This window comes from Sinocyclocheilus anshuiensis, unplaced genomic scaffold, assembly GCF_001515605.1.
Source record: "Sinocyclocheilus anshuiensis isolate Anshui unplaced genomic scaffold, SAMN03320099.WGS_v1.1 scaffold1378, whole genome shotgun sequence".
Lineage (NCBI taxonomy): Eukaryota > Metazoa > Chordata > Actinopteri > Cypriniformes > Cyprinidae > Sinocyclocheilus > Sinocyclocheilus anshuiensis.
The window spans coordinates 228,205-242,980 of record NW_015554155.1 but is presented as its reverse complement, the minus strand read 5'-3'; the positions used below and the strand labels follow the sequence as shown (position 1 = coordinate 242,980).

Sequence of the window (14,776 nt, the reverse complement as noted above, 5' to 3'; positions counted from 1 at the left end):
TCTCCCTTCTCCCTTGGTTCCTTGGTGGTAATAAAGTCCTGTTAAACGTATTCTCCAGCGTCTCCTCGTGTGTGTGCAATGTGACAATCTTCAAAAAAAAGGGTATAAGATTTAAGGTTCATCTTAAAGAGACAGTTCATCTGAATAAAAATTAAGAGTTTTGCTTGCACCATAAAATAGTCCATATGATTTGTGCGCTATATTCCAAGTCTTTAGAAGTCATGTGATAGTTGAAGCACAGAACAAAATTTAAGCCATGATTAATTAAAAATCTTGCATCTGTCTGTTCCTTTCACAAAGCTTTCTTATGTCTTTAAAGCAACTGTATGTATTTACCTTGAAATTTCAGTTTCAAAATCATTCTGATGATACACTAATTTCTAAAAAAAAAAAAAAGACAAATGCCTTTAAAATCAAGGAATGGTATACTTCACTCTCGCGTTTCGTTCAGTCTTGTGTACAGCCTGTATCAACACAGCTCGAGCCCCTGTCCCTTTAATCGCCAAAGCTAAAGTGCCTTTTTGGTTCAATCTAGGTGCCCCCGGACCGCAATTTCAAACAAGGGGGACCCCCACTGCCCTTGTTCCCCCAAAATCTCTTTTAGGAGTATGTCAGTTTGGTGAGCGGGTAGGAAATTTCATGAAAAGTGTGGATTGTTTTACGGCAGTAACAAATGCAAGTGTACAGCTATCCACTGTAATTACAACAGTGATATATTTACAGTGAAGCCCACTCACTTAAAGGGATAGTTCACCCAAAAATGAAAATTCTGTCATTAATGTAGCGCCATTTTGGAGAGTATCAGATGGACGTAAACAACGTATGCTGTTCTGTGTCAGCTGCGTCACGCCGGATCGGTTTCCTACGTTGTTGTGATTTGATCTGAACGAAAACAGCATATCCGTGTGACGCAGCTGACACAGAATAGCACACGCTGTTTACGTTCAGTGTATGTTCTCCAAAATGGCGCTACAGGGTGACGCGGAGGAGACGAATTGTTGAATTAAGTCTTTTTTTTTTCTTTTGCACACAAAAAGTATTCTCGTAGCTTCGTAAAAATACGGTTGAACGATGTCACATGGATTATTTTACCGATCTCCTTGCTACGTTTCTGGACTTGGGAACATTTCAGTTGTATTGTTGTCTATGCAGGGTCAAGACAGCTCTCAGATTCCTAAAAAATATCTTAATTTGTGTTCCGAAGATGAACGAAGGTCTTACGGGTTTGAAACGTCATGAGGGTGAGTAATTAATGACAGAATTTTAATTTTTGGGTGAGCTAACCCTTTAACTGTAGGGGGCTCCAATGTTGTAAAAATACTCAAAACTACATACAGTTAAAAACATTGGATAGCTCATCATTATAGAGCTTGTCCCTTTGTAAATATGGGGAAAAAAAACAGCTCGAACATTCTGCTAAATGTCTCTTTTTGCATTCCACAGAATGCAAAAGAGATATAATGTGTTTGAACTATTATTCAGTTTAATGCAATAAAATGTAATGTGGTGTATAAACGACATTCTTGTCTTGTTCCGTAGATTATGCAGATTATAGTAGGACTGCTCAATCTCATGACAGGGATTTTATTTATAAACTCTGGAATACACGACTACATTATGATGTATAATGCTCCATTCTGGCTTGGTGGTGTGGTAAGAAATATACCTCATTCTGATTATTCTTGAGTTTCTAAATTGTAAAATGAGTGAGTCCATAATGTCAGTCAGAGTGAATGATCAATGTTGATGACATGAATTTCACTTTTTTTATAATGGGAAGTTGGTTGATTTTTAATACCCTAATTAATTTTGTGTGATCTTTTGATCTATTTCAATCGACAAATGTAAATAATTCCGTTATTTCTTTGCTTTGCATTTTAGTTCCTTGTAGTTGGAGTGGTGTCTATTGTTGCAGCTTGGTTTCCCAGCTATTTTCTGGTAAGCCTTTAATAATCACAAACAGTAGTTTGCATTCAGACTTGGGTTTTTTTTTTTTTTTTTTAAGATGCCATCTCATTGTGTTTTTATTTTGTGTATTACAGCTGCTCGTCACTGTGGTGTTGAACAAAGTCAGTGCTCTGCTGGCTATGATAGGCCTTGCACTGTATGCATGGGACTTAATGAGCTTTAAGGTTGTTATGCACTATAACGAAATGAACTATGACAAGGTAATTATTCTTTGTTTTCTTTAAAATGACACAGGTCTCAAATTAAAGACCAATGAGCCACTTTCAAGAAAAAAAATCATTTAAATGTATTTTTCAATTATGATTCCAGGTCTCACACAGCCTATTTATACTTTCATTTAAATGTTTTAAGTTTTAATAGTTTATACATAAATATGAACCACAAGTACATTTTTATTTTCCAATGTTATTTTCATAATATGGATCAAAAGAGTTCGGATAAGCATGTGCGCTAAGTTATGGTTAATGATATCTAACTTCTTGGTTAAAATGGTTTTGAATTTAAAGTGATTAATCAATTCACGAAAAATCATTTTCATTGATTTTCATTTCATATCGTTCTAAACCTGAATGACCAGCTTGTTTTTGTTCGTTTTTTTTTTTTTTTTTTTTTTTTGTGGGGGGGGGGGGGGGATTTGAGACTCCTGATGCAGGAATTCAAATTGCTTTTATTCCATGACACTGATATTTTCCATCTCTAGATGATCCGTGAAACACTGGATATCACTATGATGATCTTTTCAGCTCTTCAGCTCTGTGCGACCCTCAGTTTCTCTGTCTCGACTCTGAAAGAATTGTGTGAAACAAATGTAAGTGCGAAGGTGCAGTAATTACCAGCACAGTTACAACTGACAAACTACAGTGATCATAGTGATTTCAGAAAGCTGATCAGTGCACTAATGTTTCTGTTTGGTTTTGCAGTCTGTGGAGGACCCTCAACTTTACAAACCACTCAAAGAAGAGCTCACTGTCAGTCATGTATGTTAGACAGACAATGTAAAAAATGAAATATGCATTGTTAATTGAACTAGCTTTGTGATTATAGAAGTACACTTTTTCTCTCTCTTGTGAAATAGCAAATATCTTCTATCTGCAACTCCACAATCATCGTGGTACATGTTTATCTTTGGTCTTGATTATTTATTTATTTTCCTTTACCATAAATGTTGTTACATTTATGGTACTTTAGCTGCTTTTTGAAAATAATGACTAGAATTAAAATGTAATGTTGATACATTTTTAACACCAAGTTTAAATTCTTTACACATTCAGTTCATTTAAAATCTCTGTCTTCATTTCTCATAATTGACCTTCATCAAAGCTTCTTTCGGGAGGCTTAGCCTTAGATGCATTGGATTGCCTAAAGACTGTTTACAGACCATTTACTGTGTATTGGGCAAAAAGATAATAATAAATAAAAGATTTAATCAGATTGCATGACTATTTACACCATATCTGGCATCATGCACATGGTCTCCTCTTCTCAGCACAACTTGTATATTATGTGATGCATGTTTACACAGAAACAATTTACCTTGAGTTTGAACAAACAAAAGTCATTTCAGCTGTCATAAATAGCAATAAAACAAACCAGTGATGTGGAACGTGTTTACTTGTAGCATCACATAACATGTGTTTTCTGAAATCATAGTTAAGCAAATAAACACCATTAGTAAGTATTTCGCACTGATATCCATAGTTTCATTCACTTTCAAAGGATTTTGAAACAGGGTTAGTGAGAGTGTTCTTAGGGATTGTAAGAGTAATAGGTTATTAATATTTTAAATTGAATACAAGACACAATGAAACTAAGTGATATTACCAAAATTTATTCATTAAACTATTAAAGTATTAAGTGCTAAATATACAGTGACAGCACTGAAATACTGTAGCACTCATTGCTCATTGTGTTGTATAAAAATTAAAGAAACATTAGATAGCTTACTGCTTTTCTGAACAGATAAGTAAAACTTTATAATCAATATTTCGTCTGCAATACATTTTGCACTAAATAAAAGAAACCAAAGGATAACAAGAACAAACTCAGATATTTATAGAAGACGGTTTATCACAAGGTCACCTCACAGAAACAGTGGTCGTGATGTTCCTGTCACAAACTGGACAAATCAATTGGCTTTTTTTAATAAAAATTAATGTTCCATTTCCATGATGTTTACAGTTTCCTGGTTAAGGAAACCATTTACACTATTATCATGAAAACTATATTATAATATTTTCCATGTTCATATTAATAATATACTATTTCTATCATCACAACTCTCTGTATAGTTTACCATGTTAATGGATATGACAGTGTTACTGTATTTGGTCTTGGAGGAGTAGATCTGCTACGTTGCTGCTGCTGCTGCTGCTGCTGTTTGTTATTACTGCTGCTGCAGAGACTTGCTACTGTCATTACTTTCACAGACACACTGCTGTGAGCATGTACTATATAGCGTACATGAAATTACCTGTAGCAGATCTAGACAGGTGGGTCTGGGGAAGGTGGAGGGTTTAAGAGGAACTCTGATAGTTCTGAATATGGACCCTTTAGGTACAAATATGTACCTTTGAAAAGGTACCACCCCAGTGACAGCAGTTGTACCTTTATTTCTGAGAGTGAGTGTGTGATTTTAAACACTGTTCATTAGTAATCAAATCTCTTTAAACGCTGCAACTGTAATGATTAACTGAGCTGAATGCTTGCTAAAACCCATGAACCTCCTCTCACTTGACTTGATATATGCATTTTGACTGTCTTTCGCCCCCTCACATTCATGCCATGCATTGGAACACAATAAGTTCAAGGCCACTGCTGAACCATTAGCTACTAAAATCATTATGAATGATGGACACTGCCTGCCAATGCCATGCTCAGATTTCATTTGAATCAATCTAAATGACTTTATATCTGGTTAAAAGTTCTTATAGTTTGTCTCCATGATCGAGTAAGATAGCTTTCATCAAGGGAGGCAAAAGAGATGTGTTGTAAATTATTTTATTCTAGATTTTTCTCCTAAAATACCAGTAATAAAGGATCAGTTAAAACTAGAACCTAGTGGTGAAATTTTTGTATTTATGTAACACACATTTTCTTAGAGTTCCTGTACATTTAGTTTTTGTTTAATATTAGTACAAAACATATTTATTATAAGCATTTTAAAACATATTTTAGGATATTTTCACGATATTGGAATTGTTGTGGTATTCCTGAAAGCAAGCAATTCTGCACTTCCAGGCTGTTGCGCAGAGACATTATTTATTTTTATTAAAGGGACTGTTGTCATCTTCCCTCACATGCTACAGGATCAAAACAGCATAAAGTCTTTTGGAAAAAAAAATCAATTAGAAGTTTTCAGACTGAATGTTTGAACCCTATAGCTAGAATTGAAAATGAATGGATGCCTCACAAGAGCATGACACAAAACTGGAACTTGGCAGGGATGTCCCCTGTCTCCTGTATTGTTTGACAATCTTGGCAAACAGACAAGATAAGAAAACACAGATTTTATTAACAATATACACTTTATTTATATGCTGCTGATACTGTATTAGTGTATCTGTCTAACCCTGACATATTTGACACACATTTGGCCTTATCTGAAGTATTTTGATGGTTCTTGTGCATTTTGAAAGACAGGTTATCTGCTATCTGTTATCTGTTTGGTTGTGTTAACATTATATATATATTCTATATAGGATTCCCCATCTGATGCATGGTGTCTACAGATCTTTCATGCAAAGGACCATGGTTTGTTACCAATGAACTTTGACCTGTGTTTCATTCCATGAGGTCCATATTGGTAAAAATGAAATATTTCAATAGAATAAGTAATGAATGTATTTAATCAGGTTGTATGTATTAATCAGGTTTTATGCAATATTAATGCAGGGTTTATTTAAATATGTATGCCTACTATATAAGACTATTTATTTAAAATAAAATAATAATGTAAGATTCAAAATGATATTTTAGTATTCTTTGATAACCTTCAAATTGCTACTGGTTTAAATTATATTACAAGCATACCTGTATGTGCAGTGTGAGTAACTTTCTATATAACGTCTGGAAATGATATATTCTTGTTTTATAATAAAAAAGAAAGAAAGTAAAAAAGTAAGATATTTTTCACTGTTCCTTGTGATTTAATACTTCATGCATCGGAGAGTTAAAATGGAGGAAAGAATTGGACATTCCTAAGCAATGGGACACAGTGTGCACTTTTCAGCACATTTCCACAAGCTCAAGGGTGTTGTTTGAGTTCTGCTGGACAAATCGGACACATTTTTATTACCTCAGAAATTAAAGCTTCACAGACTAGTGCTGTAAAAACTATGGTGAGAAAGACTAAGTTGTAAAAGTTACAAGTTAAAATAAGAAAAATCTTAACACTTAAAAAATATATATTTTTCTTCATGAAAAATAACCATGTTCAAATAACATGCAGCTATAGGGATGTAAAAGTCAGGAGTCTCCAGTTAAAGCAAGTTAATATTGAAATGTTGCTTATAAGAACAAAACGTCTCAGTTACGCATGTAACCCTTGTTTCTTGCAGGAGGGAACGGAGATGTTATGTCAACACTGACGTTAGGGGTCTCACTTGGGAGCTCCAATCACCTCTGAGCATTACGAGAAATAGCCAATGACAATTGGAGAGTGGAATTTGTATGCAAAGCCATTCCCCGTACATACAGGTATATAAGATGGTGGCGTGCATCAACTCATTCAGGTTTGTGCTGAGGAGCCGAGTAAGCTTCCCGGCATTCAGCGCAGTTCACAGTTGTGGCATGATGGACGTAATGTCTCCGTTCCCTCCTTCAGGGAACGAGGGTTACATTCATAACCGAGACGTACCCTTTCAGTCAATCACGTTCGATGTTACGTCGACACTGACATTAGGGGTCCCTACGGAAAGCACCACAACTAGAACTGTTTTACGAAAATTGAAGGTGGAGGTGCTGACAAGCAAGCGTGTCAGGACAGATGCACCTACCTTTTTTAACCTACCCAACACCCCATAAGCCAGATCACATGACAAGTATACGGGCTTAACAGGGTAGCGGAAAAAAGGGGTGTTCCGAAATTCTCACAATACTGGATTTTAGCAACCATTGGGGTGCGGAGACACATCCAAATAGGAATGTGAATATTAAGACTGGTACAGCACCATCTGACAACTGTCATGACCCAAGTTCCGGAGCACACAACAGGAACTGACAGTGACAAACTGTCCAGGGAAGACACGGATTTACTAACGGATTTATTAACGGAAACCGTACTGTGAAAAAACATACAGAATTGCCAAGGGAATCTCATATATGGCACCAAGTCAGTAAGAGGGGGTGACTAATGGCATGCAACCCAAATACTGGACGTGGCAACAGACTCCTCCGCTAAGTCTGAATGCCACAGGGTGTTGGAGGATTCCACCAGGATTCACCAGATGGGGAACTTACTGGAAGAATATAAGTGCACGTATCCTAACCAGAGGAATGGCACCACGAGCAAGACAGCAAATTACCTGTTCATAGCCAACACATGGGAGGAAACTGGCTCCACCTGGAGATTCTAAAACCTTACAAAGGTGCTCAGCCCGCAGCTCTGCAGATGTCTGCCAGAGAGGCAACGTGCACCAAATCCCATGAGGAGGCAACACTCCGAGTGGAATGACCTCTCACCCCTAGGGGGCACAGCTCACCTTGTGATTGGTACACCAAGGCAATGGCATCCACTAGCCAGTGGGCTAACCTCTGCTTAGAGACAGACTTCCCTTTCTGCTGTCCTCTAAAGCAAACAAAGAGCTGCTCAGAGCTTCTCAAGCCCTAGGTGCATTCCACATAAATGAGCAAAGCGCGAATGGGACACAGCAATGCAAGAGCTGGATCTGCCTCCTCCAAGGCAGCACTTGCAAGTTCACCACCTGGTCCCGAAAGGGAGTGGTGGGAACTTTGGCCATGTAACCAGGCTGGGGTCTCAGGGTAACATGAGAATCGGCCGGCCCAAACTCAAGGCACGATTCGCTGACCGAAAATGCCTGAAGGTCCCCAACCCTCTTGATGGATGTGAGCGCGACCAGGAGCGCTGTCTTAAATGACAGGAACTTGAACTCAACTGAGTCAAGCGGCTCAAAGGGGGCTCCCCGTAGTCCCTCCAGGTCCACAGAGAGATCCCAAGAGGGAAAGAGGTGCGATTTGGAAGAATTTAATCTCCTCGCGCCTCTCAGGAACCTGACCCTCAGGTCGTGCTTCCCTAAGGATCTTCCATCCACTGCATCGTGATGCGCCGCAATAGCAGTGACATACATTTTCAAAGTGGAGGGGGACAGCCTCCACTCCAACTTTTCTTGCAGGAAGGAAAGCGCCACACTGACCGGGCATCTCTGAGGGTGCTCTCAGCGAGAGGAACCCCAGTCAACGAATAGACCCCATTTCAGAGCATAGGCCTGCCTGGTAGAGGGGGCCTTAGCCTGAGTGATAGCATCTATCACAGCCTGTGAGAGGCCAGAGAGGTCTGCCACATCACGTCCAGAAGCCAAACGTGCAAGTTCCACAGATCGGGACGTGGGTGCCAAATAGTCCCCTGCCCCTGAGAAAGAATGTCCCTCCTCAGGGGCATTCTCCAGGGAGGGGCTGTCGCGAGGAGCGACATTGGGCCAATAAGGCGCAACTAACAGGACCTGCTCCTCGTACTCCTTGATCTTGCCCAGATGTTAGTAGCCCCAAAAGAGCAACCGTTTCCATCTCGTCCCGTCTCAGGGACGCGTCGTAGTCTTCTGGAAAGACTTAACGGCACCCCAAGAAGCTCTTCCTGTGAGAAGCTCGTCGCCCCTGTTCCAAGGAGTCTCATCCTTGGGTCCTCCTTGGACTACCCTTGTGCAGTTTTTTAAACGCCTTGGCCTGGTGTACCTGCAGGATGGCCATGGTGTGCAGGGCGGAAGCGGCCTGGCCCACAGCACTATAAGCCTTGGCAGCTAGGGCTGATGACAGCTTACAGGCTTTGGATGGGAGGCGCGGACGGTTCCTCCAGATGGCGGCGTTTTGCGGGCACAAGTGCACCACAACCGCACACACCATCAGGGGAACATCGACTTATCACTTGGCTGCCCCACCATCGAGGGTAGTGAGGAGGGAAGAGCTCAAACATGACCGGGCAGTGTAAGGGGCCTTCCACGTCTTGGTGAGATCTTCATGAACCTCTGTGAAGAAAGGTACTGGGGCGGAGCGTGGCTGAGAGCCACGTCCGGAACCCAGATACCAATCGTCCAGCCTCGAGCATCTGGAGGATGGAGGCGAGTTCACCTCCAACCCGAAGCTCTTGGCGGCCCAAAGGAGCATGGCTGTCAACTCTGCCTCTGACTGTGTAGCCGGCGAAGCCCAGACACGTGAGACAGCGATCGTGTCCGTCATCAGAGGTAAGGAAACTACCGCACACAGAAGCACATGGTCGGAAAGACATCTCGAAAGACACTCTTGACCGTGCAAGCTGTAGGAAATTGCTCTTTTAGCTGGAGTGCCCAGGGATGGATCACAGCACTTATCTGTGATTAGGGGAGGCAAACACACCATTGAATGCACTGTTTTGACACAGCCAAGAATCTCCTGCAGGGAAGGCTTCTTCGTTTCTTGAAGATTTCTCTTTAGGATAAGAGAGAAAGCGCTCATGAATTGATCAGCTCCGAAGCAAAAATGAGTGGATGCACGCCGCCATCTTAAATACCCGCATGTACGGGGAGTGGCTTGGCATGCAAATTCCACTTGCCAATTGCCATTGGCCATTTCTCGTAATGCTCAGAGGTGATTGGGGCTCCCAAGTGAGACCTCTAACGTCAGTGTCGAACGTGACTGACTAAAAGTAAAATAGTGTTATGAGACACAAACAGAAAATTTTAAATAAAAGAACAAAAATAACAAAGATTTCAGATATAAACTATGTTTTATAAAAAAAAAACTTTACAGATAATATATTTATGAAATACAAGGCCACTTAAGTGTACATAAAGGGTACACTTTCTTGACTGTTTCTTAACACACTTAGATTACACTTTTAAAATGTGCACTTTTTCTTATAATGTCAAATGAAAGTTTTACTTTAAAGTATTTTGAATCTTGAATACATTTAGAATCTTTTGTCATGATTTAAAGAGGTACGCTTATTTTGATCTGTGGACTATACTAAAACACATGTAAAGTGATTAATTTGTAACTGTATTTATAACTGTAGTGTGTTGTTCAGTATTACATTTAAAGTTATTATATTTTAAATATACAAAATTGCAAATTCACCATTACAAATGTGCATTTACAAATATATGAAACTACACAACCTACAAGTTTCAAAAGAAATGACATTAAAGTATATTTCAGTTCACCATAAATGCTTGTCAGTACATTCAAAAATAAACTTTAACCATATTTCAAATACAACAGAAGTATAAAGATGTACTTAGGTCCCTCTTTAGTTTGTAAAAAAAGCACTCTAAAATTTAGCTAATTGCACTCAATTATATATAATATATATAAAATATCATTTTAAACTGCAACACATTTTCGTTTAATTGCAAATGACATGCAATGTAGTGTTCAAAAACATACAGGAATAGTTCATAGCGAAGTACCCATAAAAGTATTATAAAACTACTCATATGATCACTATTCCAAGCATATTTAAAGCATATGTTTGGTCTGTGTAAGGAACGGTCTGAAATTGTGTTTATTCACTGAAAATATTCCATTGCCGAAGCATTCAAATCTGTTTTGTGCACACATTTAAAAAGATTGAGCCAGGTTTGACATCACTGAAGCCCAGTGCCACATTCTGGCATTTGTCACAATCGAACACAGCACATAAATATTCAAATATGCAGAATGATGAATGGCATTCGAGAGCTTGAGGAACATTTTCAGTGAATAACAAAATTTCAGTCTGTTCCTCATACAAAGCTATCGTATGGCTTCAGAAGACTTCATATAGTGCACAAGACATATGGACCATTATTTCAGTACTTCACTGGTGTTTTTGACCTTTTTTGGAGCTTTGTATGGAGACAAGCTGCGTGAACATTCTCAGAATAACAATGTACAGAAAGAGAGTGAATAAATAGATTTAATTTTGGGGTGAAAGAAGTGTCTTTTCTCAAATTTCTAGTGGTTTGCAGTTTTATTTTGGTGCATATGCTAATTTAAATCAAATTACTTTTAATAACAGTATGTTGCACATTAATTTCATACTACCCTCCTGCATCATCTTGAAAAGTGTTCAGGAATGCTAGCTCTATTCATGTTGTAGGATTTGCTCCTGGAGAGCTGAAGCAGAGCCAAATCTTCATAGATGAACATAACAAGAGGGAAACATGCTGTGCACTGTGAATCTCACAAACTCAACCAAACAGCACACTTCCACGTGTCATGCGAGTCTGGCTTAAACATGCTGATTTTTCACATATATTCAGCAGTTTAATGCTGTGAAAGTTCTGCAACAATACCAGTATCATCCCCAAAGCTGACTATGAGAAAACTACAAGCCCTTGGAATGAGTTATTCAGATATGTAGCTATTTATGTTATAAGAATTATGACTGTTGCTTTGAGATAACGTCAGTCTGTTGAGTACTAGTGCTAATGTTCAGCTGGTGGCCATGAATAAATGGCCCACTTAACTGTTCTTATAATAAATGTCAATTAAATCATTTAATTAATGAAACTAATGTATGTTGAGAGGCTGGCATAACTGAACATGACAACATCAAGCTGATGGGCAGAAAAAAATGGTCAAAGTTAATTTGATTATCGTTACTATACTACTTGAGGAAAAGAAGAACACTTGAGCAGCCTTAAAGGGACAGTGCACCCAAAAATTAAAATTCTGTCATAATTTCCTCACCTTCAAGTTGTTCCAAACCCATATGAGTTTCTCTCTTTTTTTCTTTCAAAAGAAGACCAAACAGGCGACGGTAGCCATTGACTTCCATAGTATTTCTTCCATATGGCTTTCCAGTGGCTACTGCAATTGTATGGTTAGCAACATTCTTCAAATAAACTTTTGTGTTTAACAGAAGAAACTCTTGCAGGTTTAAAACTTGAGGGTGAGGAAATTATGACAGGATTTTCCGTTTTGGGTGAAATATCCCTTTAAAAAGAGTACTAACTGTGGAAATAGTATTCTTTAAAATAATATGCTTAAGTGTGACATGAATGTAATGTTTTCAGACAGTTAACTGAATGTTATTTGCAATTAAATTAAAATGTATTCTAGTTTATATTGACACTAAACGCTGAACTTAACAGTTACTTTTTTTTAAATATAACATTTATCTTTATAATTTCATAATTCTGTTGTCTTTGAAATATGGTTGAAGTGTACTGCTTTTTTAAATGTACTTCTAAGATTTGAAGTACACTACAAATGCACATTCAATACAAATAAGTGCACTTCTTTTTCACAAGGGAAGTGCTTCCATAAACCATAGTGCTGAATGTCATATGGAATATCCTTGAGTGTATATGGATTTTAATGGAAACACAAAATGTGGGTGATGTATAGGACAGTTGAAGAATGGCTTTTTATTTCAGCCAAATTTATTAACATCTATTCCAGAAAACGTTAGGCCTTTTTATGCTTCCTACGTGTCATGTGAATTATGAAGTAAAGCTGTTTCTTTGTGGGTTTTATCAAGTAATTTCATATCATTCTGGGAAAATTCCAAATCAGAGCATTTTTTTTTCTAACACAGCTGCTTGTGGCTGTGTGGTTTTATAACAGAAACATTGAAGGAAAGATAAAAGTAAATGTTCCTTTTTCTAGTTTCAGTTCAATCTGTTTATACTTGACAATTTATTATTGTGTCTATTACACATATGCAGTACGTTTTATATTCAAATCCTTTTGGATGCCATTATATTTTCTTGTTGTGTTGACTTACAAGATATATTTTACTGTCTTGAAATGCATACTTCCTCTGTGAAATGCACAGTTAAATAAAGTTTTTCAGTTTTTCAGTTGATTATGAAAACTGATATGAAATGCTGGAACTATGAAGAAATTGTCATATAAGAAATGTGTTGCCAGAGCTAGATAAAGCAGGTTGGTTGTCTAGGATCCATTACTCTGTTAAATGGATCTCTTTGACAAATCGAGTTGAGGACTGCCTTTGGCTCTTTGGCTCACAGATATTATTTATCCTTGTAATATTTATTTCTAGCTTACTTTTCTGAGTTTATGGTATGTTATTACATTTTTCTTTTAGCTTAGTATGCTTGCTTCAAAATATTGAACATTCATTTAATTCTAAGGAATGCATGGTAATGCAAAATAATAAAAGAGAGTAAATAAGAAAAAAGATATGCTTGTATTTCTTTAAATATTACATTTACACTACAGTTCAAAAGTTTAGAGTCAGTCAGATGTTTTTTTAAGAAATTCATATTTTTCTAAAGACTTTTACATTGTTAAAAAAATCTATTAAAATTAAAACCTTCTTTCAAAACCATTAAAAAATCTTACCGACCCCAAACTTTTGAATAGTAGTGCATGCATACATATATGGTGATTAAAACTGCTAATGTAGCTAGTGACTGTTATTCATGTATTTTGGAAAGACAGTTTTTGCAATTTGCAATTTGCAAAAAATATGCAAAAAAAAAAAGGCACCATGCACCTTCCGCAGGTGGAGGAAAGGTTGAAGTGGAAGGAAACCTGAATGGAGTATGACAGAGGGCAGCAAGGGCAGAAGATTCTGAAAAGAAAGCAGAAAATGGGAGTGCAAGCCAAAAGAAAGAGCTATTACAGTACAGACCTCTACTAGAGACCTGCACCTTATTTTCTAACATCTACGCAATGTAGCTGTGGCCCTTTATCCCACTTTTCAGAATCAAGTGCACATAATTTTGACAAAAGATTCTGAATGCTTGGTTTACAGACTGTAAAGTGTTTTTTGTTTAGCACCTTCTCAATGTCCACTTCAGGATCTTTGAGGCATAGCTCTATTTAATCCTGCAGAATAGTACTTAAAGATAGTGAACCTACAAACTGCACTTTGCTGCTTTGAGTCACAGATAGATACCCTGACAACCAGCAAAATTTGAGTGACAAATCTTGCTTGTAAAAACTGAGTAAATGGATTGGATTTATTTACTTGTCTCATGGCGTTGGATGAGATGCATAAGAAATTAATCCTACACACAAGAGCATTTTAAGGTCAAAAACCTAACGAATGTCTTGAAATACATAATCTGAACAATGACTTGAAGTGTGGTAACCACAGTATAAGTGGAATAATTGACTCCGGTCCGTTGAATTATTAGAAAATAATGCACACCCAAGGTGTAACGGCCTCCTCACCAAATCACCTCCTCGGGTGTTATTATTTTGTAATAATTCAACGACCCATCATCAATTATTCATTACATATGGTTTCAAGAAGAACATTTAACATCCATGGAATCTTTCCGTTGCACAAAAGGTTCTTTATAGTGGAAAAATTGCAAAACTGTAAATAAATAAACAAATAAATGCAATTAATACCATGCCATCACACTGCGCACACAGCAGGGTCGTAGATTAATGGGGCAAAAGCAGAGTCGTGGTAGAAAGTTCGGAGATGGTATTAAAGTAGCTCAGTTTAAATGTATTGTATGAATTGTCCTTACTATGGAATTAAAAATACGGGGTGTCTATTTAAATTTAGTTAAAAGTGGTTGTAAATCATCAGCTCCAGTGGCGCAGCTGGATAAGCGTGTGTCGTTGGCTTTTTGACGCGATCGACCCGGTTCGAACCCGCCCTTTTGCGAAACTTTTTTTCCCCCCCTTTTCA

The 14,776-nt window shown here is 37.8% G+C and overlaps 1 protein-coding gene across 2 annotated transcripts in view; it reads left to right on the top strand.

The window, feature by feature from the left end:
* Positions 1–3,093, top strand: part of tmem176l.3b (transmembrane protein 176l.3b) — a 4,906-nt gene extending 1,813 nt beyond the window's left edge. For both annotated transcript variants that reach the window (XM_016463549.1, XM_016463548.1), the window contains exons 3-7: positions 1,540–1,653; positions 1,882–1,938; positions 2,043–2,168; positions 2,669–2,776; positions 2,889–3,093. In XM_016463549.1, coding sequence (XP_016319035.1) covers positions 1,540–1,653; positions 1,882–1,938; positions 2,043–2,168; positions 2,669–2,776; positions 2,889–2,954 — 471 coding nt within the window. In that variant the 3' untranslated portion in view covers positions 2,955–3,093. The remainder of the gene's footprint in view (positions 1–1,539; positions 1,654–1,881; positions 1,939–2,042; positions 2,169–2,668; positions 2,777–2,888) is intronic.
* The last annotated feature ends 11,683 nt before the right edge of the window (positions 3,094–14,776 follow it).